This window comes from Phascolarctos cinereus, unplaced genomic scaffold, assembly GCF_003287225.1.
Source record: "Phascolarctos cinereus isolate Bilbo 61053 unplaced genomic scaffold, phaCin_HiC Scaffold_2;HRSCAF=192, whole genome shotgun sequence".
Taxonomy (NCBI): domain Eukaryota; kingdom Metazoa; phylum Chordata; class Mammalia; order Diprotodontia; family Phascolarctidae; genus Phascolarctos; species Phascolarctos cinereus.
This window is the reverse complement of record NW_027555625.1, coordinates 35,551,145-35,579,144: the sequence shown is the minus strand read 5'-3', so window position 1 is coordinate 35,579,144 and position 28,000 is coordinate 35,551,145. Positions and strand designations below refer to the sequence as shown.

Genomic DNA, 28,000 nt, shown 5'->3' with positions numbered 1-28,000 from the left:
ATGATAACAGACTCTTCGGCCACCCCTTCCAGTACTGGCTGTACCTCCACTCATTCCCCTCAGCTCACTGGTCAAGGCAGGTGAGTTGCAAGGCTCCTTGCTCACCACTGCCACTTCCAGGGTCTCTCCATACCCCCGCCACTCATGCCATTCATCTCTACTATACAATCAAAATCCCAGTATAGTTGAGTTTTGTCACTCCCGGCAGTTATGTTCTCTAAAGTCATGGTGAATGATGAATTAGCAAATATGAAACTACTGCTCCTGGGGGAGATACAGGGTTAGGTTCCTGTGAGCCTCTGGTCACATTTACTGAAGCACTTTTCAGAGCAGCCTCCTGGACAGATTGCTGAATTTTCTTTTCCTTTTCTTGGTTGTACCACATTGCTAACCTTGAACTCAAGCCAACAGCACTTACTTTCTTCAAAAGGTACTTCCCAGCCTTCTTCTATTTAGGAACACTAACACACTGTATTTGGGGGCCATTTTAAATGACAAAATCACCAAAAAAACCCACCTTGGAACAACGTGGCACTAAATAGACTGGGAAAAGGACACTTGTTTTTAGAACTGAAACAAAAAAAGCAGAGCATTACTTCATTCTACCTCAGCTGGAAACAGGTTGGATAACTCAGTTTTAATCACTCTACACATGTCCATAAATGATGGTGAAAACACTGCAAGTTACAAATAAATTTTAGTAAGCTGGACAGTACCCAAATACAGAATGCATGAACAAGGACCAATTGTAGCTTCTGTCTGCAAACTCCAGGTCACTTCCCTTCTCTCCTCAGTGGGCTGGGTACATGGTTCATAGCTGTTCTCTCCTTCCCAACTCCCACCCTCACACAAGGAGACTTCGACATCCACATGGACTCTCCCTCAAATCCCCTGGCCACACACTCAGTTCCCCAAGCCACTGACTTCCTTTTCAGGTCACTGCTCTCTCCTGGTTCTTCTCCTACCTCCCTGGTGGCTCCTTCTCTGTCTCCTTTGCTGGATCTTCCTACAATTCATTCCCTCTAAGCACAGGTGTCCCTCAGGGTTCTGTCCTGGGCCCTCTTCTTTTCTCTCTCTATACTACCTCCCCTGGACATCTCATCAGCTCCCATGGATTTAATTACCGCCTCTATGCTGATGATTCTCAAATTTACCTATCCTGCCTCAAACTCTCTGCTGATTTCCAATCTAGCCTCATCTCTAATCGCCTGTCATACAGCTCAAACTGGATGTCCAGAACAGAACCTACCTACAACCCACCCTATCCCCCTACCTATCTTCCCTATCTGTATTGAAGGTAACATCATTGTCCCAGTCCCTCAGGCTTCCAACCTAGACGTTACCCTGGACTCCTCACCGTCTCTCACCCCCCATGTCTAATCTGCCAACTTCACCTCTGCACCATCTCTCTTGAACATGCCCCCTTCTCTCCTCTGACACTGATGCCCTTATCCTCCCATGCCTGGACTAGTGCAATAGCCTGCTGGCAAATCAGCCTGCCTCAAGTCTCTCCCCACTCAGCCCATGTTCCAAACAGGCACCAAAGTTATTTTTCTAAGTGCAGGTCTGATCACATCACCCTCACCCTCACTCAGTAAACTCCAGGGGCTCCCTATGGCCTCCAGGATCAAATACAAAATATTCTGCTTGACATTCAAAGCCACTTACAACCTCCCTCGCCCCCCACCTTTCCAGTCTTCCTACACCTCACTCCCCAACATGTACACTTGGCCACCAAGATGCTTGGATTCCTTGGTGTTCCACATACAAGACTCTCCATCTTCTGACTGTTTTTTGACCATCAGGACAACATTTGCCATTTTCTGATCTTATGGAGCTTCTCCCATTTTCCATGATCTTTTTCTGGCTGTCCCTCATGCCTGGAATGTCCTCCCTCCTTCTGTCTGCCTACTGGCTCCCCTGATGTCCCAAGTAAAATCTCCCCTTCTACAGGAAGCCTTTCCCAACCCCCTTGGTTTCTGTACCTTCTCTCTGTTATTTCCTTCTTCTTTTCTACTTAGCTTGTTTGTGTGTTCTATCCCCAATTAGATTTTAAGCACATAGTGTGCAATGAATTAATTAATCTTTACTGACTGTCCAATCTTCACCTAAAGATCTGCAGGGATGGGAGGCTCACTCTCTTTGAGGCAGCACATTAGAGCACTCTGGTAGGAAGGTTTTCCTTGTATTCAGCTGAAATCTGCTCCCATGCATTTAATTACCACCTCTATGTTCATGATTCTCAAATTTACGTATCCTGCCTTGGTAAATTTCTCCTCCTGACCCTAGTTCTATCCTCCAGGACCAAGCAAAATTAGCTCATTCCTCTTCCCCTTTACAGCCTTTGAAATATTTGAAAACAGAAATTATGTCTGGCCTCACCTCTCTGCCCCTCTCTCCCCCCACCCCCATTTTCTCTTTTTAAGATCAGACATCCCTGGCTCCTTCAACCAATGTTCACACTCGGTCTCACATTCTCTCCCAATCTGGACACACTCCAGCCCATCCATGTCCTTCCTAAAGCATGGCACCTGGGACTAAACACCACACTGCAGACACAGCCTGACCAGCTCACAGCACATGATGGCTATCCCTTCCCTCATCCGGGTCACTGTATATTAACATAAGCATTTAAGACTAGTTAGCTTTCTCCAAGTCCTTGAAAGCAGGGAAATCTTTCAATTTCTTGTGCCTCTTGGTTTCTGGGCACAGTGTGCTCTCAACACATGGTCAATAACAATTTCATAGCTATAAAGCTAGAAGGAATTTCAGATGTTATTTGGCTGAACTCCCTCGTTTTATGAATGAAGAAACTCATTGTGGTCAATTTCCTGTAGGTTTCTATATTTTTCTAGTCCTCATTTTATAAATCCTTTTTCTCTCTTATCTAGTTTAGCCCCACCAAGACTGGAAAGATCTACCCAGAATTCCTAGGAGTAAATCACCTATCTTGCTACAGAGTAGCTAAATAAATAGAACACTGAAACAACATAGAAACAGCTTTATCCAAGGACTGGCTACTGTAACCACTGTCAACAGGTACTCAAGACTTTGTGAAATTTACATGAAAACTAGGTTTATTACAAGAGAAATGAACATGCACGTGGAACCCAGAGTTCACAATCCATACAGTAGTCTGCATATTTATGTCAGCAAGACAAAGGAAGGAGGAAATATCAGAATGTCTACCTTCAGAGGCTTAGCATGAGATGGGAAAGATGTAGTAAAGGAGGGAAAAGGACAAAACCCCTCACAAAGGGGAGGAGCGAGGCGAGGGCAAAAGCCACATTGTTTTCCCTTGGGAACAGCTAGACCATGAAAACAGGAGGGTCTCCTTATCTGCAAGGATCCAGCTACACAAGCCTGGTGCACTGACTGCAGTCTGATTTGACTCACAAGGATACACAGGGAGTCCAGCTGGGGATGCAAATGACAAATTATGTCGGCTGGGGGGCTTCGTCCTTGACACATTCAGGGCCTCCTTCATACTCTGGGTCCAGTGTTTCTGGAAATTATAATAACTCAAAAAGACAAATTCAGGGGACTCCTTAACATTCCTTACTATTAGCAACATTAGAATATTTTAAACTAGGGCTGAGCAAGACAACTGAGACAAGCTGATGGTCTCATTCAAAGAGACACCAGAGAATCTAAGAGTTATCCAGACAAAGTAAGGTGTTTAATAGAGATGCGGCAGCTGAAACAACACAGGACACCCGAAATCTAAGAAAAATGGATATTTCCCAGGTTTCTAACACAAAGAAACATGTAGCTATAGGAATAGAAAACTAGACTTTAACCTCTAGGAGGGCAGAGATTATGTCTTCCCTAAACGTTATTTCTTCCCCAATGCTTAGCACAGCAATCTACACAAATTGGATGCCCACCAAATGTCTGATAAATTGAACTTGGATGGAAATGGTAAGTTCCTCAAATGGAAGAGCCTCCTGGATGGGAGAGGGTTTAAATGTGATTAATTAGAGTCAGTAGACTATAAATCTTTTACCACATATTTCTAAATTTCCATTTAGGCAGTGGATGTTTTATCTTCCGTTTGCTCAAAAACAATATACTCTATACTCTGGTCCCCAGGTAAGAGTACTTACCTGTTCATCTTCTCTTTCTTCCCCATTAGGAGGACAGTAAGCTCCTTTATTCATGTCTCAAGGGTACTCCTTCAGGAAAGCCTTGGGAACTCAGTACAACACAGCTCAGTACAAAATTTCTGGCAAGATTGGAAATTGAGAAGCCACAGGTGACAGGTAAAAAAATTAAGGCCTCTGTCTTTTCATTGGTCATGCAGGCTGAGGCAAAAGAAACAGGACTCACAAGAAATCAAAGGCAGCTGGTGACAGACCAGGGGCCCGCAAGAGGGTCCTCAAGCAAGGTGCGAATCCTGCATCAGGCCTGTTTCCCTCTTTGTAAAACACTGCGTGAAGGTGGTCGGTTGGCGGGGAGGTGCCATGGCCACAGGCACGTGGGTTTTCAGAGCATGTCACTGGTGGGAGCCCACACCCAGGTAGATGAAGTCACCTGCTACTTAATCTACCCCTGACCTCAGTTTCCCCACGTGTCAGACTAGGGTGTAGCTCCGAGCCCCCCCAGAGGGGCTGTCGGGCCGAACGTGGTCGGGTTCTAAGTGTCTGGGCACCCTGGCTCTGTGACCTCTAGCTATGCAGCCCCACTGTCCCTCACAAAGAACCGCCTGGAGCTTTGGTTTGTTGGGAGTACAATTACTCCTCGAGCTCTTATCCCTCGCCCCCGGCACAGAATAGCTGCCTAATGAGCGCACTGGCCATCCAAAGCCTGGGCACATCCCTTCTCACCGGATCCCACCGTCCTCCTTGAGGCCGTCAACCTATGCCTCATCTCCCCTTTCAGATAAACTCCTTGGGAAACGGGCTGCTCTCAGTTTTTGCCTTGCTCTCTTCTCAGGCCCTTACAAACTGACTTGCAACCTCTTTTTTTCAGCTGAAACTGATCTCTCCCCAATGACCAGATTCCTTGTTTTAAAAAATTAAAAAGTTTAAACAAAAATCTATTTTTTTCTTCCTGCCACCATCCCCTATTGGGGGGAAAAAAAGGCCTCTTGTAACAACCATGCTGTCAAGCAAAACTAATTCCCATGTTGGCCACATGAAAAACATGTCCCCAGCTGTACCCGGAGTCTGTTACCTCTGTCAGGAGGTTCTGTTAGTCCTCTGCAATCCTCCGTGGGCACTGCATTCACCAGAGTTCTTATGTCCTTCAAAGCTGTTTGTCTTAACACTGTTCTCCTGCTTTAGGTTTCTTCACTCTGTGTCATTTCATTTAAGGCTTCCCTGGCTCCTATTATAGTATCATATTTATATTTCATGATTTTTTTTTCAGCCATTCCTCACTGGATGGGCACCCCCTTAGTTTCAATTTTTTACCATCACAAAAAAAGAGCTGGTAGAAATATTTTTGTGTGTGTTGAGTCCTTCTGCTCTGTCTTTGACCTTTTTGGTTATAGGCCTAGTAGTGGGCTCATAACTAAGTGACTCTTTAGGCATGGTTCCACATTGCTTGCCGGAATGGCAGAAGCAATTCACAGCTCTGCCAGCAGGGCATTTAATGTGCCTGTGATGTTCCAACACTTGTTATTTTCCTCTTTTGTCATCTTTGCCTATCTGATGGATGTGAGGTAGAACCTCAGTTACAGTAATTTGTATTTTTCTAATTATTAGTGATTTTGAGCATTTTTCCATAGAGCCATTGATAACTTGGGTTTCTTCCTTAGAAAACTGCCTCTTTTCACCACTTACCAATTGGGAATGCCTTTTATTATAGATTTGAACAAATTCCTTACAGATCTTGAAAATGAAATTCTTATCAGTGAAACTTGTTGCAGAGATTCCCCTCCCCCCGTATGTTTCTCTTCTAATTTTAGTTGCACTGGGTTTTTTTATACAAAACCTTTTTAATTTAATGTAATCAAAATTGTCTATTTTAGATCCTCTCTAGCCCACATTTGGTCACTAGTTCTTCCCTTTACTTTCTTCCTTGCTTCCCTGATTGTTTATGATGCCATCCTTAATGTCTCTAAGTTATATATCCATCAATGATCTCTTAATTGTCAGGTCTGTGGCCTAATCCCCCACGGCCTCTCTGGAAGGTATTGACGACCTTCTCCTCCTGGAAATTCTCTTCTCTCAGTTCTGGTGGCACTGCTTTCCCTTGGTTCTCCTCCCACCTACCTGACTGCTCCTCCATTCCTTTGGCTGGATCTTCACTCCTGTCACACCTATGACCTCTTGGTGTCCCCAAAGCTCTACCTTGAGATCTCTTCTCTCTCTACACTCTCTCACTTGGAGGTCTCATCAGCTCCCATGGGTTTGATAATCACCTCTCTGCAGATGGATTCCCACATCCCTAGACCCAGCCCTAGTCTCCTGAGCCCCAATCCTACATCACCAACTGTCTATTAGAGATTACAAAGAGGAGATCCCATGGGCATCTCAAATTTAATGTGTCCAAAACTGACCTTATTCTCTTTCTCCCCAAACACACCCATCTTTGGAACTTTCCTGTTACTTTAGAGAGAACCACCATCCATCTTCCCAGCCTCCCAGGCTTGCAACCACAGCATCGTCCTTGATTCCTCACTTTAATTACCAGTCAGTTGTCTCATCTTGTTTTTCTCCTCATCCCATCTCTTCTATAGTTTCCCTTCTCTCTGCTCTAGCCATCGTCCTAGTTTAGACCATCCTCACCTCTTGCCTCTACTATTAAAGCTTTCTGATTAATCTCCCTGCCTCAAGTGTCTTCCTACTCTAATTTATCCTCCATTCAGCTACCGAAGTGATTTTCCTAAAGCTTAGATCTAATCATCTTCCCTTTTCCCTTCCCTTCTCCCTTTTCCCATCCTTTCCTGATTCTATTCAATGGTGCCCTGTTACTTCTAGGATCAAGTATTGATTCCTCTGTTTGGCCTGTAAAGCTCTTTATAATTAGGCCCCTTCCTAACTTTCTATGATTCTTATCCCCTTCACACACTCTACATCTATCCTAGCCATGCTGGATACTTGCTATTACTAATTTAAATAATAACAATAACTCTCCTCTGTGCTAAGAGCTTTACAAATATTATCTCATTCATCCTCACAACAACCCTGGGAGGTAGGTCCTCTTGTTATCCCCTTTTCACAGATGTGGAAATTGAGGCAAATGGAGGTTACATGGCATGCCCAGGGTCACACTAAAGCTAGGAAGTGTCTGAGGCCAGATTTGAACTCATCTTTTCCAGCTCTCTGGGCACTGTGGCAATGCCAGCTTCTTCCAGTCAGTGATGCTCTGTCTCCTCACTGCGCCTTTACACTGGCTGTTCCACAAACCTTGAATGTTCCCCCTCCTCACCTCACCCTCTTCTGCTCCAGTGTCACCTTTTGAAGGGGCCTCTCCTAGTCTCCCAACTCCCCTCCCAGGTTACCTGCCATCTACTCCATATGTACCTATATCTGTACAAGTTGTTTTGCCCATTTAACTTCAAGGTTCTCAAAGGCAGGGCTGCTTTTCTTGTATCCTGAGCGCTTAGCAGAGCCTTAGCAGGCCCTTAATCAATGCTCTTTGATTTTCTATTGACTGAGTCCAAGGCCAGCGCTCTCTACTCTGCTGACTTCCAAGCCTCATCTCTGTTTCCACACTGACTAGACAAAAAGACTAGGGATGCCAGGGGTCTTCTTGGGCCAAGTCTAGCACATAGGCCTTGGGGAGAGGATGGAGAGATGTAGGTGTGGGATGGATGAGCAAGGGGGATTTGGAAAGCATTAACTGCCCAAGGAATCTGAAGCAGTGGTGGGGGGGATATTTAGCCTAGAGAGGAAAGGCCTTAAAGAGAGGCATGATGGGTGTCTTCAAGTATCTCAAAGGATGTCACTGAGAAGAGGGATCAGACTCACTCTGTCTGGCCCCGGAGGGAAGAGCCAGGAGCCATGAGTTGAATTTCAAAGGGGCAGATGTAGATCTGATGCCAGGAACACTTGCTCCAAAGTAGACTGGGCTGCCCAGGGCCTTCCCTAGGCAGGGCCCCTTCCCCAAAGCTGAGACACCCCTCATTGGATGTGTTAGATGTGGACTCAGGGGCCTGTGAGGGCCTCACCTCTGAGATTGCAGAGTTTAGCAGAGAGGACATTGGATTTGCAATCCAAGGACCTGGCTTTGATTCCTGGCTCTGTTATATTTATGTCCAGGCTGTCCCATAACATTTGTTGCTCTATTCAGCAAACATTTCTTACCTGCTTGCCTTGTGCAAGGTACTTCACCTTCTCTCTGCTCCTACATTGGTCCTCAGTCCCTAATCCTATGGTTGTTGTTATTTGTGCTTTGTTTTTGAAGAAGACCGTGAAATCACGGAGGTGATGCCATGACATGCAAGTGAATTAGATTTAAGTAATGGAGGGCTGTGCAGGGTCACCAGCTTCACTGTCTCCTCCTGAGCCATCTGGGTCCAGTGGCAAGATATAGATCAGGACAAATGGAGATGGCCCCAGATGGAGTGGGAGATCTTGGCCTTTTTTTTCCCTATTAATTAATTAGTTAATTTTTAGTTTTCAACATTCATTTCCATAGGATTTTGAGTTCCAAATTTTCTCCCCATCTCTCCCCTCCCACCACCCCAAGACAGCATGCATTCTGAATACTCCTTCCCCCAATCTGCTCTCCCTTGTATCACATCCCCTTCTCTTATCCGCTTCCCCTTCCCCTCCTATTTTCCTGTAGGGCAGGATAGATTTCCATACTTCATTGCCTGTATATCTTATTTCCCAGTTGCATTTCAAAAACAATTTTTAACATTTGTTTTTAAAATTTTGAGTTCCAAATTCTCTCCCTTCCTCCCTCCTCATGCACCTTCATTGAGAGAACAAGCAATTTGGTGTAGGTTATACATGTGTAGTCATGCAAAACACTTCCATAATAGTCATGTTGTGAAAGACTACCTGTATTTCCCTCCATCCTATCCCACCCACCCCCTTATTCTATTCTCTCCTTGGACCCTGTCCCTCCTCAAAAGTCTTTGCTTCTGATTACCCCCTCCCCCAATCTTCCCTCCCTGCTATCATCCCCCCTCTCTTATCCCCTTCTCCCCTATTTTCCTGTAGGGTGAGATAGATTTCAATACCCAATTGAGTGTTTATGTTATTCCCTCCTTCAGCCAAATCCATGAGAGTAAGATTTGCTCATCCCCTCTCACCTCCCCCCTCTTCCCCTCCACTGTAAAAGCTTTTTCTTGCCTCTGTTATGTGAGGTAATTTATCCCATTCTACCTCTCTCTTTCTCTCTCTCCTTCTCCCAGTATAATCCTCTTTTGCCCCTTAATTTTATTTTTTAGATATCATCTCTTCATATTCAACTCACCTTGTGCCCTCTGTCTATACATACATACATACATATGTATGTATATGTATATGTATATATGTATATATATTCCCTCCAAATACCCTAATACTGAGAAAGGTCTCATGCATTACAAATATCATCTTTCCATGTAGGAATGTAAACAGTTCAATTTTAATAAGTCCCTTATGATTTCTCTTTCTTGTTTACCTTTTCACACTTCTCTTGAGTCTTGTATTTGAAAGTCAAATTTTCTATTCAGCTTTGGTCTTTTCATCAAGAATGCTTGAAAGTCCTCTATTTCACTGAATACCATTTTTTCCCCTGAAGGATTATGCTCAGTTTTGCTGGGTAGGTGATTCTTGGTTTAATCCTATCTTTTGACTCCAGAATATTCATATTCTAAGCCCTCTGATCCTTTAATGTAGAATCTGCTAAATCTTGTGTTATCCTGATTGTGTTTCCACAATACTTGAATTGTTTCTTTCTGGCTGCTTGTAATATTTTCTCCTTGACCTGGGAACTTTGGAATTTGGCTACAATATTCTAGGAGTTTTCCTTTGGGGATCTCTTTCAGAAGGTGATCACTGAATTCTTTCAATTTCTATTTTACCCTCTGGTTTGAGAATATCAGGGCAGTTTTCCTTGATAATTTCTTGAAAGCTGATATCTAGGCTCTTTTTTTTATCATGGCTTTCAGATAGTCCAATAATTTTTAAATTCTTCTCCTGGATCTATTTTCCAGGTCAGTTGTTTTTCCAATGAGATTTCACATTTCTATATTTTTTCATTCTTTTTTTTTTTATAATTTCTTGATTTCTCATAAAGTCACTAGCTTCCAATTGCTCCATTCTAATTTTTAAGGAAGTATTTTCTTCAGTGAGCTTTTGGACTTCCTTTTCCATTTGGCCAATTCTGCTTTTTAAGGCATTCTTCTCCTCATTGGCTTTTTGGACCTCTTTTGCCATTTGGGTTAGGCTATTTTTTAAGGTGTTATTTTCTTCAGTATTTTTTGGGGTCTCCTTTAGCAAGCTGTTGACTCATTTTTCATGATTTTCTTGCATCACTCTCATTTCTCTTCCCAGTTTTTCCTCTACTTTTCTTATTTGCTTCTCAAAATCCTTTTTGAGCTCTTCCATGGCCTGGGACTGATTCATATTTTTCTTGGAGGCTTTGGATGTAGGAGCTTTGACTTTGTTGTCTTCTTTTGGTTGTATGTTTTGATCTTCTTTGTCATTAAAGAAGGATTCTATCTTCTGACTCTTTTTGTGCTGTTTGCTCATGTTATCAGCCAATTACTTGACTTTTAAACTCTTTGTTAAGGTAGGGGTCTCTTTGCAGTGTAGAGGTTGTACTGTCCCAAGTTTCAGGGGTTTCGTGCAGCTGTTTTCAGAGATACTTCTAGGACCTGTAAATTTTCAGTTCTTCCAAGGTGGTATGATAACGGTCAAGGTGTTTACTCCTTTCCTGGCCTGTGCTCTGGTCTATGAGTGACCACAAGCACTCTTTTCTGCCTTGGAACTGTGAGGAGGATTCTCTCTACACTACCTCCACAAGCTCCACCATGGCAGTGCTCCTCTGTGCCCAGGACCACCACCCAGAACTGCAACCCAGATCCAAGCATGGGCAAAGCAAGAGAATCCTGCCTCAGTGCCAGCAAAGAGATGCCTGCCATCCCCTCTGATCAACTACTCAATCCCCCCACTGTCTGTGGGCCGAGAGCTCCGAAAGCAGCTGCCACCACCCTGGGGCTGTGCCAGTGCTGAGGCCAGACCACACTTCTCTCTCAGGTCCAACAGACTTTTCCTACTGACCTTCTAAGTTGTCTTTGGCATATGTGGGTTGAGAAGTCTGGAAACTGCCACAGCTGCCAGTAATTCAGTCCCATAAGGCCTGCTCCAGGACCCCATCTTTGCCTGTGAAGCCCATGCTGAACTGTGCTCTTCTCCTAGCACAGTGCAACACACCTTTCCTATCAACCATTCAGGTTGTCTCGGCCTGTAAATTTGTTTTACTCTGTCTTTTTGTGGGTTCTGCTGCTCTAGAATTTGTTTAGGGGCTTGGGGGACAGCTCAAGCAAGTCACTGCTTTTACTCTGCCATGGTGGCTCCACCCTCTTCTCCCCCCACTCTATTTCTTAGCCAGTATCAAGTAGTTTTGATGATTGCTGCTTTATAATTCAATTTAAGATCTGGTACAGTTAGGCCACTTTCCCTTACATTTCTTTTCATTAATTCCCTTGATATTCTGGACCTTTAGTTCTTTCAGATGAATTTTATTATCGTTTTTTCTAGCTCTATAAAATAACTTTTTGGTACTTTGGTATCATACTGAATAAGTAATTTAATTTAGGTAGAATTGTTATGCTTATTACATTAGCTCAGCCTACCCATGAGCAACTGATATTTTTGTAGTTATTTAGATCTGGGTTTATTTGTGTGAAAAGTAGGCATTGACAGTTTTAAGCTAAAATCTTTAACAGCTCTCAGTTTGATTGAGGCAGCAACGAATCAGCAATTAAGGCTAGGTAAGAAATGGAGCAAAGAATGGCCTCTTTTACCTAATCTAAAAATAAAAATCGGGGGCAGCTAGGTGGTGCAGTGGATGCAGCACCAGCCCTAAAGTCAGGAGGACCTGAGTTCAAATTCAGCCTCAGACCAAACACTTGACACTTACTAGCTGTGTGACCCTGGGCAAGTCACTTAACCCCAAATGCCTAAACAGTAAAAAAAATAAAATAAAATAAAAATAAATAAATAAATAAAAATCAATCTGGGAGGGGAAGACCCAGAATCCTATGGTATTGTTTGGACTCAGCTTCTGTTATCTGATGAGTCAGGACCTCCTTAACTGTGGGAAAATTTTCACTGCAACAGACTATGCCAATTCAGACTACATATCTCACTGCCTTTGAGACAGAGGTTTGGTGACAATACTTGTACTGTGGCTTTTCTCATTGTATGCAGCCAGAGATGCTTCCTTAGTTTCCATGTTCCTCCTCCCACTCATCTGGTACTGTCTCAAGGGTTGACACACTATCTCGCCCACACTTCGTTTTACAGCTTTCTCAGCCAGCCATGTGCCAGACCGGCTGGATGTCGTGGTGATCGGGAGCGGCATCAGGGGTCTGGCAGCAGCGGCCATCCTCACCAAAGCAGGAAAGCGAGTCCTGGTGCTGGAGCAGCACACCAAGGTGGGTAGCTCCTGCCATACCTTTGGCCATCATGGTCTGGAGTTTGACACAGGTAAAGTGGGTCTGGGGAGGAACTGACATCCTCTGCTTCAGGGCACATGTGAGGGTGGCAGCACAGGGTAGGAGAGAGAAAGCTGAACTCAGAGTCACAGGACTGGAGGCCAGAGCTGGGCTCTGCTTGCTACTGCCTCCCTGGGCCTCAGTTTCCATATGTGTAAAATGAGGAAGATGGGACCAGTCGGCCTCTTGAGGTCCCTTCCACCTCCAGACTAACGACCTTATTAAAGTTCTGCTGCTGTGGCCCCAGGTGAGTTGGATCAGGAGTTAGAGGAGACCAGGCTGAAGCTGACACTGGGCATCCTCGGTGGTTCAGCCAGTCCCTCTCCTTCCTAGGGACTCTTTTTTTCTTCCAACACACAAGAATTCTCCATAGCCTTGTTCATGGTTCACACATAGACCAAACAGAGAGACGATGTGCTTACAGCAGGGGAGGTTATCCTTACTTCTGGGTCAAGCCCAGGCAACAAGCCTTTTTAAAGTCCTAACTCTGGGCCAGCTCCACTACTAAGTGCTAGGGACATAAATACAAGCAAAAAAAGACAAGCCCTGCCTTCAAAGAGCTTACATTCTAATGGGGAAAAGGGATGGGGTGGAACTTAGCTGATCTGGCCCTTCCTCAAAGTGGAGGTTTGGAGAGGCACTCACCAATGGGAGAAGGGGACCCTGGGAGGGTGGGTCAGGCAGAGAAGGTAGCTGAGTCACCAGGGGCAAAGTCAGGAGAATGAAGGCTGGCTAGACTGGGTCCCTTCTCAAAATGGAGGCTCTGAGAAGAGCTGACCAGTGGGAGAAGGAGGCCCCAGCACTGTGGGGAGAAGACAGCAGAGCACTAGTGGCAGAGTATGGAGAGTAGGAAAAACAAACAAAACCCAAGCTTTTATTAAGCGCCTGCTGTGTGCCAGGCACTGTGCTAAACCTCTACAACTATATTATCTCATGTGATCCTCACAGCAGTCCTGGGAAGTAGCTGCCCAGTGAAGGACAGCTGGTCTTGGGCTTTCCTGTTAGCGAAGGCTGATCCCAGGGTTGACGTATGTGAGGGGAAGTTTGGGAGCTTCCAGCCACCTTCACGTCATTTTAGGTCACCTTTCTCTACCTGTGTGGGGTTATGCTCAGCGGGATACCCATCCCTTGCCACTGTTTGACAGGAATCCACTATGTTGGGCAGTTGAAAGAGGGCAGCTTTAACCGCTTCCTCGTAGACCAGATTATGGAGGGGCAGCTGGACTGGGCTCCCTTGGACTCCCCCTTTGACGTCATGGTGCTGGAAGGGCCCAATGGCAAAAGGGAGTTCCCTATATATGCTGGGGAGAAAGCCTATATTCAGGGCCTCAAGAAAAAGTTTCCTAATGAAGAAGCCGCCATTGACAAGTACATAAAGATGGTGAAGGTAAGACTGGGATGACCTGGGAGGCTCTTCCCCGCCTGCAGAGACCCAGGAAGGGCCAACATTGACCTACAGGGGGAGGGGGGAGATTGAGGAGGGACAAGAGTTCTGGCTCCAACTACTTCTCATCAGGACATTGGAGGTTTGCCTGGCACTCCCATGCCATGCCCTCAGGGATTTTCTCCTTTACAAGCACTGGGGGCTCCCATAAAGACAAAGACATGATCTGGCAGAGGTGGGCAGTTAAGTCTTGGCACCTAACAGGTCACTTAACAGTGGTCTGCCTCAGTTTCCTCATCTGTAAAATGGGGATAATACTAACCTCTACCTCCCAGGGTTGTCACAAGAACCAAAGGAGATAATCCTTGTAAAGCTCTTAGCTCAGTGCCTGGCACATACTACATGACATCTAAAAGTTATTATTAACCAAACTGTAGTAGGCTCTAGTTTATTAGATTAGCTCCTGTCACCTCACAGGGTCCTGAAGAAAGGGGATTTGATGGAGGGAAAGGGGGTTCAGGCCAAGTTGGGAGCACTGAACACTGCTGTGGAGAATGAGCCTTCTGTGGTCTGTGGGCAGTCAGAGTGGGAGGGAGCACAGCCCAAGGGCACTGGACAGAGGGGGTAGGGGCCATGACAGGAAAAGGAGACCCAAGTTGTGGTGGAAAAACTCCTCAGTTTTACCTTGAGTAGAGAAGGGCAGGGCTTATGTCAATGTGTTCACCAGGGAACAGCGCTGGTTCTTACTAAGTTAAGGATTAAAGAGTCAAATGTTCAAAATGCAGATCTTTATAAGAATGACTTGGGAAGTACTGGGAGGGACATCCCTTTAAATTCAGGATATGCATCTTCCCCAGACTGCCTAGTGATCAAAATCTGGCCCGTGTCACTGGGGCCTCAGCTCTTTGGGCTGGCAGGGGCAGGGATGCAGTAACTTCTTTCTCCCTGGGTTCCTTTCTTTCCCCAGGAGGTAGCAAAAGGATCCTCTCATATGCCCCTGTTGAAGATCATCCCTTTGCCCATGGTGAAGGTGCTGGACAGTTTGGGGGTGCTGGCCTTTCTTGAGAGCAGCCACCCAGAGCTTAGCAGATGTGCTCAACCAGCTGCCTGCCTCCCAGGAACTTAAAACTGTGCTCAGCTACATCTTTCTCACCTATGGTATGGACCTTGGTCTCTGGGGATACTGAGGGTAAATGGAACAGCCAGGGGTGAGGGGTAGGATAGCGGCCTGCATGGACAGGCTGCTGCTCTCCTGGCTCTCCTTGCTTTGCTGTCAGTGGGGGGAAAAGGAGTTTATGCCTGTGGCCCTCAAGAGCCTATTAACAAGAAGACTGGTCATTTGTAGGCCACTAGGTGATGCACTGCATAGAGCACTGGACCCTGAGTCAGGACGACCTGAGTTCAAATCCAGCCTCAGACATTTACTAGCTGTATGACCCTGAGCAAGTCACTTAACCTCTGTTTGCCTGAGTTTTCTCAACTATAAAATGGGGATCCTAGTAGCATCACCTCCTAGGGTTGGCTTGAGGAACAGTGACTTCATATTTGTAACTTGCCAAGTACAATGCCTGGCACACAGTTGATGCTGTATAATTCTGTCTTCATGATTATTCTTGTCACTCTACCAGCTTAAATGGGCCAACGTGGATTAGATTACAAATCCATTGGCTTGGACAGAACACTAGATGTCACCAGAGGAGCTGGGTTCCGGTCCTAGCTCTACCACAGAACAGCTGGGTGACCAGTAAGCACTCAGTTCACCTGTGAGCCTCAGTTTCCCTAATGGAAATAATACTCGTACTACCAACCTATTAAATTTGTTCAGAGATAATAGATGTGAAGTGCTTTTTAAGTCACAAAACTCTATACATGTGAGCCATTCTTTTTTACTCTGTTGATGTCATAAAGATCCTTGCTAATGCTTCTTCATCATGTCAAAGAATTTGGGTTCTACTGTCACATCCACCACTTGGATTCAAGGCCTCATCATCTCTCACCCAGACTATTGTTGTGACCTTTGCTTTCCCTGCCTCAAGTCTATACACTTACCATCTTGTTGCTAAAATGCATCTGACCACATCACGGCCTGACTCAAGAGACTCTGAAGTTCCTCCTCGTGGCTGGGATCAAACAGAGATTTCACAACCTGTCTGTAACCTACGTATCTAGCCAGCCTTATTAGCTACGTATTAGTTATTCCACTTCCTTGGCACTCTGCAATATAGCCGAGCCAGACTTTTTGTTGTTCTCATCTTTTCTCTAGCTGTCAACCATGCTTGGAATGTGTTCTCCTCAGCTGTGTTTCATAGAATCCCTCACGTCCTTCAAACCTTACACCAAGCACCACCTTTCCATGAAGCTTTTCCCGATCTCCCCAGCTCCTAGTGCCCTCCTTCCCCCACATCCTTAGCATCCATTTCACATGATGGACTCCATGTGTGCATTTCTGTGTAAACATCTCCACCAACAGAAGATAGTAGGTACATTTTCTTTTTCGTCTTTGTAGCCCCACTGCCTAGCAGAGGGCCTGGCATATGATGTTTAGTAAAAAAATATGTTGACTGATTGACCCTTTGCAGACGTAAAATCATACTATTGTTCATGATCCACATACTTACCTTCTTTGTGAGGTGATTCTAGCACAGAATTGGTCATCCTTTACCAAGCCAGACTACAGATAAATAACTCCAATGTTCATTTCATTTTCATTTTTCATTACCATTTCTTAGCAATATTCCACTGTAATTTATATGGAAACACATTTGGCTAGAAGCATTTGAGGTTCTGTTGCCAACTGATGCTGTGTTCACTAGGTGGTTGGCCAGGCAGCCACTTGTATTTTCTCCTTGAAATATAACTTCTGAGCCCAATTTCGTGTTATGAATGTTTTGCTTTTTGTTGCAGAACCCCAATGATTTAGTAGAATCACAGCATTTTATATGTGGAAGAGATCTCAGAAATAATATCTAAGATTCATTCCATTTTTAGTACTAGCCTCATTGTATTGCTGGGGGGGCTTCAAATGAGGTAATATATGTAAAGGGCTTTGTAAACTTGAAAAGGCCATGTAAATGTCAGAGACCATTTTTATAGTTAACGCTGGTTGAATCTTTGCCAGGTCTCTAGAATTTGCCCTCAGACCATTAATTCTTCCGAATTGTTGGGTTTGACACTTATGTGAAGTCCCAACAGTTACTGACTTAATAGCTGAGTCTTCCTATAATTCTTTTACCTTTAAGTACTTAAATGCTATGTCATTGCGCATATCACTAAATGGGAGTTGCCTCAAAGTGAGACCTGGGAAAGAGCTTGGCTTAAAAAGGCCAAGTCCCCCAGTGCGTTCAGGCCATCTCTGGTAGTCCTGATCTGATCTACGTCTTGCCACTGGACCCAGATGGCTCTGGAGGAGAGAGTGAAGCTGCTTACAAGTCATGACATCACCTTCCTGATGTCAAGGTCCTCTTTGAAACCGAAGGACAAATGATGAGTGAACGAGTGTCACTCTACCCCTTAAAAGTTCCCTTCGTTCCGTGCCCTGGAGCTCTTGCTGTACTGTGAGATGTGGCTGTCATCTTGAGATGTGACATTCCAGTCTTGGGGGAGAACTCTCCCATTGCCCCAGAGACTGTTGAAGTTCCCAGGTTTGGTTGTTCATAAGGTTCCTTGGTAGATTAGGGATTGGGGAAGATTCTGGTCCTGGAGGTAAATTTATGAAGCTCGTTTTGGAAGGGATTGTCATCCTGGCCTGTAAGGTGTGAGTGACAAGCCTAAAACACTTACCTTGCTTTTCTCCCACAGGTGTTCCCCCAGAGAATGCCAGTTTCTGTATGCATGCCATGCTCATCAACCATTACCTTCGAGGAGACTTTTACCCTCGGGGAGGCTCCAGTGAAATTGCTTTTCACCTTATCCCAGTGATTCAGTGGGCTGGGGGTACAATCCTTTCTAGGGCAACAGTGGAGAGTGTGCTGCTGGATTCTGCTGGAAGAGCCTGTGGTGAGAGCTGGGGGTCCCATCAGAGAGTGGGGGTAGGTGGGACAGACTCAGAAAAGTGAGACAATAGAAGAAGGATTGAGTAGAGGCACCAAGAGGCAGGTGATGGGCTCCAGAGCTGGTTGCCACATGGGGACTGAATGCTGATCTGCAGCCAGGGTCCAGAGTGAGGAGTATGGCTTTGATGGGACCCATCAGAGAGCAGGGCTCCACCAAATCCTTCATTGGTGAAATAGTTATTGAAGGTTTCCTATGTGCTAAGATACTCTGCTAAGGGCTGTGGAGTCTACAGCGGTGACTAAAGCATGGTACCTGCCTTCAGGGAGCAGAGAATCACATTCAGAAATAGTTATGTAATCAGCACTCATTTTTAAAGTACCTGCTTTGTGCCAGGTATGCAATGAATGCATATGAATGCAATGAAACAACAACAAAAAATGCCCTTACCATCAGAGAAATTACATGCTGTCAGAGATTCCATATACATTTAAAAAGGGCATGCAAGATCAATGTAAGGTAAAAGTCTTCTGTGAGGGGAAGGATGAGCTGCTGGGAGACTGACCTCAGGGAAAGGCTTCAGGTAGGGAGTGGCGCTGAAGTAGAATCTGAAGGAAGCCAAGTAAGCCCAGAGGCTAAGTGGAGGTAGGAGTACCTTCCAGGCAGGAAACACAGCCTCATCCAGGTTAGGTGGAGGGATGTGGGAGGTTGGGTGTTAGGTCCATCTATCAGGGTGGGCCATAGGCTGCAGAAAGGGGAGTAAGGCATAAGACGCTGGAATAGCCACAGGAGAGCACATGTAAAGGCTAAAAAAGCTAAAAAGAGGACAATAGATTTTATCCTAGGGGCATTAGGAGCCCCTGGAGTTCATTGAGCAGGGAAGCTATGTGATTAGGCTGTGTTGAGCTTGGATTTGAGATGGGGAGACCAGTTGGCAGGTTGTTTCAGTAGTCCAGACCAGAAGTGGTGAGGGTCTAAGATAGGGTGGTGGCCATTTGAATTGAGAGAAGAAGGTGGATATCAGAAATATTGTGGAGGTGGACATGACAGTATTTAGCACCTGATGGCTTATTTGTTGTGAGAGAGAATGAGGAATCATTGATAATGCCAAAGTTGTGACAAGGGTCCCAGATATTGGTAATAGGAACCAATAATTGTAAGTCCTAGGTAACCAGAACATAAATTAGAATATGATAGGGGTCATTAGACAGGGACAGACCAAATACTAGGGGAGTTCTAAGGACAGGAATGGATTACTTTGGCAGAAAAGTTTTCATAAGATAGGTAGCATTTTCAGTGTGCGTGAAATTGAGGCAGAAATGGGGTTGGGGGGGGGGATGATGCCAGGAAATAGCTTGAGCAAAAGCAGGAAAGTGGGACATGTATAGGGAACAACAAATGGTCCAGTATTACTGTATCATATAGGATTTGAATAATGAATGAGCTTTTATAAAGTGCCTAGAGAGTCTTAGAAAATGTTCAGGCAGCTAGGTGGCACAGTAGATGGAGTGCCAGGCCTGAAGTCAAGAAGCCTTCTCTTCCTGAGTTCAAATCTGGCCTCAGAAACTTACCAGCTGTGTACCTCAAATCATTTAACCCTGTTTGCCTCAGTTTCCTCATCTGTAAAATGAGCTGGAGAAGGAAATGCAAACCCCTCTAGTATCTCTGCCAAGGAACCTCCAAATGGGGTCATTGAAGAGTTGGACACAATTGAAAAATGACTAAATAACAAAAAAAATGTTTACTGTGGGCTGGGCTTTGTGTTCACTACTCAGGATACAAAGAAAAAGAGAAAACAACCCCTGCCTTCACAGGGCTTGTAGTCTCTTGTGCAGGGTAAGATTGCTTCTGCATACAAGATACATACAAAGTAAATGGAAGGAACCTCAGAGGGATGATCTAAGCGCTGGGAGACTAAGAAAGATCTCCTATAGAAGGGGCATTGGAGCTAAGTCTTGAAGGAAGAGTTTTCAAAAGAAAACCACTAAGATTGGCCAAGTGATTGGATATGTGAGATGAGTAAGAGTGAGGAATCGGGAATGACACTCATGGCTACAAGCCTGGCTGCCTGGGAAGATGGGTGGTGGTTTCCTCAAAAGTAATGGGGAGGTTCAAAAGAGGGGTGCTTTGGGGAAGAATGAGAATGAGGTCAGTTTTGGACATGGTAGTTTTGAGATGCCCATGGGATCTCTTCTTTGTAATGTCTGGTAGACAGTTGGTGATGTAGGATTTGGGCTTAAGAAACTAGGGCTGGATCTAGAGATGTAGGAATCATCTACAGAGAGGTGATCACCAAACCCATCGGAGCTGATGAGATCTCTAAGTGAGAGTGTAGAGAGAGAAGAGGCCCACAGGCAGAGGTTGGGGGACCCCAAGGGGTGTGACAGGAATGAAGATCCACCAAAGGAATTGAGAAGGAGTGGGCAGGTAGGTAGAAGGAGAACCAGGAGAGAGCAGTGCCACCAAACTGAGAGAAGAGTGTTTCCAGGAGGAGCCAGGGGTCAGCAGAGTCAGATGCTACAGAGGGCTTAGACAGCGTAAGGCCACTAGATTTGGTAATTAAGAAACCATTGGTAACTTTGGGAAGAATAGTTACAGACAAATGATGAGTCTGGGGGGTTTAGAAGAGAGTGGCAGGAGGGGAAGTAGAGGCACTGAGAGGAGTCAGCTCTTCTAGGAGTTTAGCTGAGGAAGGTAGGAGATACATGGGGTGATAGCTGGGAGACGGAAGGATCCCATGGGGAATTTTTTCAAGTTGAGGCAGACATGAGCATGTTTGTAGGCAGCAGGGAAGAAACCAGTAGATGGGGGAGAGGTTGAAAATTAGAGAAAGTGGGGATGATAGTGGGGTGGCATTCTTCTAGAAAAAGCAGGAGCAGATGGTGTCAAAGGTCCATGTAGAGGGATTGACCTTGGCAAAGAGAAGAGGCAGCTGTTCCTCAGAGGACAGAGTTACAGAGGAGATAGTGAAGCATGCTGTCAGAGGGCACTTCAGATGAGTGACTAATTGCTAATTTTTTCAGTGAAGTACAAAGGGAGATCTACGCTGAGAAGGTTGAGGGAGAGGCTGCCATGGGAGGTTTGAGATGAGAAAGTTTGAGTCAGCCCCTATGGCAGATGGGATAGGAAATTGATTAGAAGAATAGAAGCATTGCCTTGCTATAGTGAGATCCCAGTCCTGAGATTAGGAACATACATTTTTAGGTAATCTAATCAATGGGGCTACAGATTAGAAGGGAGAGGACCACATAGAGTTCAGTGGATTCACCCAGGGTTGGAGATTTGGATGGAAAGAAAGTATAGCCAGATCAGGGTGATGGTCTGGGAAAGTACTGAGGGGTACAGGCTTGGTGTTCACAGTAAGGATGAACTATGGTGGTAGGAGTGATAAGACACTGGGAGATATGGATGAAAGATTCTGACCAGTTACAGAAATTTCAGCACTCCTGAACATGGAGGTGAAACATTGGTGGGTGATGACAAGACCCAGGGCAAGACCTACCTGTTCTGTCTGCCACTCACATGGAGTGGAGGAGAAGGTTATAGAAATAGAGTAGATTGAGGAACTCAGGAGTTAGGGTGTTTGAGGGAACTTCCTTAGAATGAGGGGAAGAGGTGGGAAGAGAGATCATCCTGGAGGCTGGAAGACAATAGCCACTGACATCTTGATGAAGCACCACATCTGTCTGTCCTGAACTTCAGAGGAGGAGGATGGCAGTGGAGGGCCAGTCCCAGTGGCAGCAGGGATCAGGACTGTGGCTCCTCCCTGGGAATCAATGAGTGGAGGGATCTAAGGACAATCCCAGTTAGCACTGGAAAGAGAAGCCAGGCATGTTGTGTGATTCAGACGGCCTGATCTCAGTGAGGGCTGGATGGAGGCAGGAGAAAGGGGTTCAGATGAAAAGAAGCTTGTTCATTTTAGGCCAGGACTTCCAGGGAACGAGGTGGACATGACAGTTTGGTCTGAAGGGGAACATTTGGGGCAAAGGGCTGAAGTGCATAGGAATGAGGGAGCAGACTGCTGGGTTTGAGGAGAGTGATTTGTTCTTTGGAAGTCAGGGTTTCTGCAACAATGGGACAGGGAGAGGAAGAAGAGCTGGGAGTGAGTCTAGACAGAGGGCCACAGGTGGGGAGAGGGCCAGTGATGAAGGTAGGTGGTTGGAAGGTTTAAGGTATTCTCTCTAGGTCGAGATGCTGCCCTCAATTCCCTGGCCTCTTGGCGGGTGTTGCTGTGTTTTAGAGACTCCAGGAAAACCCGCTTCACGTCAGGCTCGAGCATTAGTGATCCTGGCCCCAGCCAGGAGGGGGTGGACTGTCCCAGGGGTCCAACTCCAGGCCAGCCTAGACAGGGCCTTGAGGCAGGAAGGGTGGGATGTTGTATTGCCTGGTGACAGCTGCTGTGCCTGCCACTGTGGGGCTGGAGGCTGGCAGCAGCTGGCAGGAACCCTTAGCCTTCAGTCTGTGACTTTGTCTTCCCCTAACTCCACCTGTGCCTGGACGCAGGACAGCAGGGCAGTAGTGTGAGGCTTCATGTCCCATAAAGCCTCTTCTTGTGCCCCCAGTGCCCAAGGATCCCCAGTGAGGGCTTCCTTCATTTCACCTCGGCCTCTGATACTTGCAGACCCATTAGCAGTCACTGATACCTTAGCATGAAAGAAGGATTCAGGAGCAGGCTTTGTTACCACCTTGGGTGCCAAGAAGAAGGAAGGTGACTAGAGAACAGAGAATTGGGGCTCCTGAAGAAAAATTGGCTCCTGTCCAATTCTACTAAGGCTTCTCCCTGCTTAGGAGACAGGGTGGGCCTTTGGAAGCTGTAGCATGAAGGATCAGGCCTTTGTGCTCTACAGGGCCGGGGCGTGTCTTCCCAGACTTCATCCAGTCTCCTCTGTTCTGCAGGTGTCAGCGTCAAGAAGGGCCATGACCTGGTGAACATCTATTCTCCCATGCTGATCTCCAGTGCAGGAATATTTAATACCTATGAGCGCTTGCTCCCTGAGAAGGCCTGCTGCTTACCAGGTAAAAGCCGCTTGTCCTTCCCTGCTCTACTTCCAGCCTGGCTCAGCCTGTTCTGCAGGCCCCCTAGGGAGGACGGGTCACTGCTTCCCTCAAGCTCTCTGCCCAGGCCAAGCCTGAGATTTGGGTGGCAGCTTCCTTTCCCATGGTCCATGAATCCCAGCCATCCTCCATTTTTCTGATCCTTCTCATCCCCTTCTTCAACATGGACTCCTCTTCCTGTCCATCTCTCCCTCTTCTCTTGGATGTCCATCTGCTGGTCACTATCACTTTTATAGCATGTGGCAGTTTCCACAACACTATATAGATAATTCTCTTATTTGATCCTCCAAACAATCCTGGTAGGCAGTTGCTATCATAATCCTATTTTGCAGCTGAGGAAACTGAGGCAAACAGGTGAAGTGATTTGTCCAGAGTCATACATCTAGAAAGTGTCTGAGGCTGGATTTGAACTTGGGTTTCCCTGACAGAAAGCAGGGCAGGCTTGGCAGCTGTTAAGCAACAGTCATTTACAGCATGCCCTTGGTTTTCTAAACCTATACAGTCCTTCACGTCATCGTGTGCAGGCAGAACAGACCGTGGACAGACATTTGTAGGCCTTTGGACAGGCTGGGTATCTGTCCAAGCTCATACACACATTTTTAGATTTTTGGATTGATGGTAGAGAGTTCAAGTTCTGGGAGAGGCTTGTGAGTAAGGAAAGGTAGGAGGATTAGGGTCCCTTGATCAGAGGCTTAGAGGCCAGAAGAAACTTGTTTTGGTGGGAGATAGGCATCGTGTTTGAGACATGTAAGACACCTTAAATAAAGTGGGGTGGCAGCGAAAATCAAAGAAGGCCACAGGCATGTACTGAGCACCTACTGTGAACCAGGCACTGGGCTGGGTGCTGGAAGGATAAGGGATTTGGAATCGCAAGACCTGCATTGGAACCTGGGCATTTAGCTCAGTGAGCTAAAACCCACCATCCCTCTGAACAAGGGCGCTTTGGAGAAGAGGAGCAAGGAGACAGGCCCATAGCCCAAAGACTGCGTGTTAACCCTGAGGGGCAAAGAGGCGACAGAGGGTAGCAGAAGAAGGAAGCTTAAATGTGTGCTGGCAGAGTTCTGTTTTTGTTGAGAAGCTGGACTTCCCTGGACGAGTCAGAAGAAGGGGATGGTGACTCAACAGTATCCAACAAAAATCGTTTTAGGAACTGTACGTGCAGGACGGAGGGCCCAAGAAGTCACATCCTGTGACCCGGGGGATGTGTCACTTGGTTTGCTGAACCATTTTCTTTTTCAGTCTTTGCTGTAAGCGAAAATTTGCTGAAGAGGGGAGGGGGAGGGGCCTGTTTGGAAATGGCGGTGATGTCAAAATGAAAGGGGCCAAGTAAGTGAAAGGTTCACCTGGATGAGGCCCATCTCTGGAGAAAAGTAGGGAGGCTCTACGTCCAGGTGCTGTGGAGAAGGAAAAGATAAAACTGATTTAATTTTAAAATACTATTTGTTCCCTTTTGTTTCATATCGCCTTCACTTCCAAGTAGATTCCTCTCCCCTCCTCAGGGAGCTCTTGTAACAAAAATGTTTAAAAGAGAAAAAAGCATTTCAGCAAAGCCAATCAATAAACATTTACTAAGTGTTTACTTCTAGGTCCTTGGATGTGGCCTTTTGACTGACTCCAAGTTTTACAGAACAAATTCTTTTATTAAGGGGATTTGTTTTGTGAAGTTTGGATTCAGTCAAAGGGCCATACCTGAGGACCTAGAGGGCCACATGTGGCCTTGAGGTCTCAGGTTCCCCACCCCTGGCATACACCATCCATGTTGTTATGGCTTAGAGGACAAGTTCTGTCTCTTTAGGAAGAGCCTCATATCTGCTGCTTAGTTTGAAGTGTCCTCTGCATTCTTCTACCATCTCACCTCCGGACACAGGTCAAGATTTCCCTCTGGCACTTCAGATCCTTTCTCAAGTCCCTTGACCTTTAATCAACGAAATATGTTAGATAGTAGGCACAGTGTCCTGATCCACTCACAAGAAGTGAGGGTGTCCAGCATGCTATCCCTCAGGTAAGATGGGTAAGTTTCAACCACCAGGCAGGCTTCTCTGAGGTCAGGACTTTAACCAACCCCATCTGTAGGCATATACATGACCACCAATCTATCTCTGGGTCCTCAGGTCACTGGTCTTTTTGACAGGTATACAGACCCAGCTGGGCATGGTGCAGCATGGCTCGTCTATATTTAGTGTTTTCATCTGCCTCCAGGGCTCCAAGAGTGACCTGGGTCTGGAAGCCAAGAACCATTACATCTACTTTGACACAGACATAGACAAGGCATAAGACCTAAAGGAGGGGAGTGGGGGTGTGGGGGTGGCCCTTGATCCATCCTCCTCTTTCCTAAAAGCTGGGCAGAAAAGGGGTCCCAAATGGATTCAGAGCCTGAGGTTTCCACAATCAGTTGGTCACTCTTCATCTTTGAGGTCAGGGCTCCTTCTAGAAGCTGCTGTATCTTTTTTTCCCTTCTATTCCCTGAGGCATCTTCCTCTTTCCCTAGCTGCCAGGATCAGCTGTTGGTCTGACCTGTTAAAGTTGTCTCTGGCAGTATTTTTGGATCCAAGGAATCTGTCCAGCTCCCCTTCTACTAAACTGTCCTGTTTGGGGAGAATGACTCCTGTCCCCTTCTTGTAAGAGGGTTCAGACGCCACCTCAGAGGCTCCATTGATTCAAACTGTAGAGGAACCAGCCACGTGGCCCATCTCTTCTCTTCTCCCCACAGGATGGAGAGATACCTGTCCCTATCCAGGGACCAAGCTATGGAACACATTCCATTTTTCTACATCACATCGGCATCAGCCAAAGACCCAACATGGGAGGACAGTTTCCCAGGTGGGACAGAGGCCACAGAAGAGGGGAAGGAAAGAGGGTAGGATAGGCCCAGCACCAGGTATAGTGACCAGAACTCTGTCTCCTCAGACAAATCCACACTAATGATGAGTGGTTTGAGGAATGGCAGGATGAGCCCCAGGGCAAGAGAGGGAGTGACTATGAGGCCCTAAAGAACTCCTTCCTAGATGCTTCCATGTCTGTCTTGATGAAACTTTATCCTCAGTTGGAGGGGAAGGTACAGGAGTGAGTGGGAAGAGGGAAAAGAGGGTGGGTCATGTAAGTGAGTGATAGAGAGGGAGCTGAACCTTTACCATCTCTCTCCTTGTCTTGGTACGACAGAGGGGTCCCAAAGGAATGTCACACTGGGGGTGAGGGGAATATAGCCACACTATTGCTCTGACTCACCTTGGAGTTGTGCAGACTGGAGAGAATGAAAAGAGAACAGAGATGCTGCAGTCTGTGGGCACTACTGGATTTCCTCACCTCAGCTACCTTCCTCACCTCCTCAGGTGGAGAGTGTTTCAGTAGGGTCCCCACTGAGCAATCAGTACTTCCTGGCTGCCCCTCATGGAGAGCTCTATGGGGCTGACCATGACCTGAGCCATCTACACCCCGTGTAATAGCTGCAATGCGGACCCAGACCCCCATCCCTAATCTCTACCTAACAGGTATGCTCTCTTACTCTGCAAGGATTTCTGCTGTCCCTAAGTCCCCTCCCATACTCCAACCTCCCATGTGCCCCTAAACCTAACTCCCTTCATCTCTACCCAGGCCTTGCCTTTAATATAAGTAATAAGCATATAAGGGAAATCAGGGATATAGGGTTGGGGCGAGTGATGGGGAGAAGGAACAAGTCATGTGTGGTGTCTCTAGACAGTCCCCTTGGATTTCCAGGATTGGTCTGAGTAAAGTGACTCCTTAGCACTTGAGTTCCACTTCCATCTTTAGCAAGTAGCCATTTTGTGCTGACCTCATTAATTTCCCCAGAAGAGAAGAGAAGAGAAAGAAGGTGTCTATCACAGACCAGAACCCAGGTCCTTCTTCTCCTGAGCATTGGTGCTAGGCGGACAGATGTAGCAGTATCTTGCTGCTTGGCACAGGACTGGGGTTGACAAAATTGTAGAACTTGAATTAGGAGGGAGTTGAGTGGACATCTTGTCCACGTTCTACATGAAAAGAATCCCCATTACAACATGCCCACAAGTGATTGTTCATTCTCTTAGTGAAGACTTGGGGAGAACCTCCAATCCAACCCATTCCAATCCAATAAACATTTATTTAGTGCCTACTACATGCCAGGCACTGTGCTACGTGCTGTGGATACAATCCATAAAAAGAAAGACAGTCCCTGCCCTCAATGAGCTCACACTCTACAGGGGTATACAACATGCAGAAGGAGGCAGCAAAGGCAGGGGGGGAGACCAAAGGGTGCCCAGTGAGGGGAGCACCTTGTTCTGTAAAGTTAACACCAGGCAGGGCAGCAGATGCAAAGTGGAATGAACTGAGAATCCAGTTTCTGCCCTCTACAAAGGAGGACATTGGGTGAAGTTTAGTATTCTGCCTTCCAATCATAGGGGAGAGGAGGCTGAGGGCTGTAGTGTCCATCAAGGCTTGAGTTAGCAGCTTGGTTGGGATTAGAAGTGATGAACTCAACCTGGGAGGGGCAGCTTGTTCCAGGCAGATGCACCCCCACCACTTTTGGATAGCTCTTGTTGTTAGGAAGGTGTATCTGACATGACTCCCATGACCCTGCTTTTGCTTTTGCCTTCCAGGGCAGGATGTGCTCTCTTGTGGTTTTTTTGGGGCCTTCTATGGGGCCATATTGTGCAGCAGTACCATCCTGCAGAAGAATTTGTACCAGGACATCCTGAGGCTGCAGTCCCGGGTCTCAGCTTCCCTGCCCAAGAAGAGGAATTAGCACAGTCCAACCGGACCCTCTATGGCAAGGGAGTCCTTGGTCCCAAGTGAGCCTGAGAGAGTAGGGAAGATTCCAGGACCCTTGACTTATATAACCTGTAATGTAACCTACTACCCACTACACTGTGCCTTGTGGAAAGGAGTAGCCACTCAATAAATAATAATCATTTTCATAGTAATTGTTGGCTTGATTTCCAATGTATATCCCAAGTGAAGTTCTTTTATTT

The 28,000-nt window shown here is 46.2% G+C and overlaps 1 protein-coding gene across 1 annotated transcript; it reads left to right on the top strand.

Annotated features, from left to right (window-relative positions):
• On the top strand, nucleotides 1-27,946 carry LOC110196366 (all-trans-retinol 13,14-reductase-like). Its single transcript, XM_078149113.1, is given in 11 exon segments — nucleotides 1-80; nucleotides 4,317-4,387; nucleotides 12,417-12,599; nucleotides 13,753-13,994; nucleotides 14,959-15,044; nucleotides 15,046-15,149; nucleotides 17,790-17,987; nucleotides 22,878-22,997; nucleotides 25,747-25,856; nucleotides 26,366-26,524; nucleotides 27,629-27,946. Coding segments are annotated over 10 exon segments (1,305 nt in total). The 3' UTR covers nucleotides 26,477-26,524; nucleotides 27,629-27,946.
• Nucleotides 27,947-28,000: the final 54 nt, after the last annotated feature.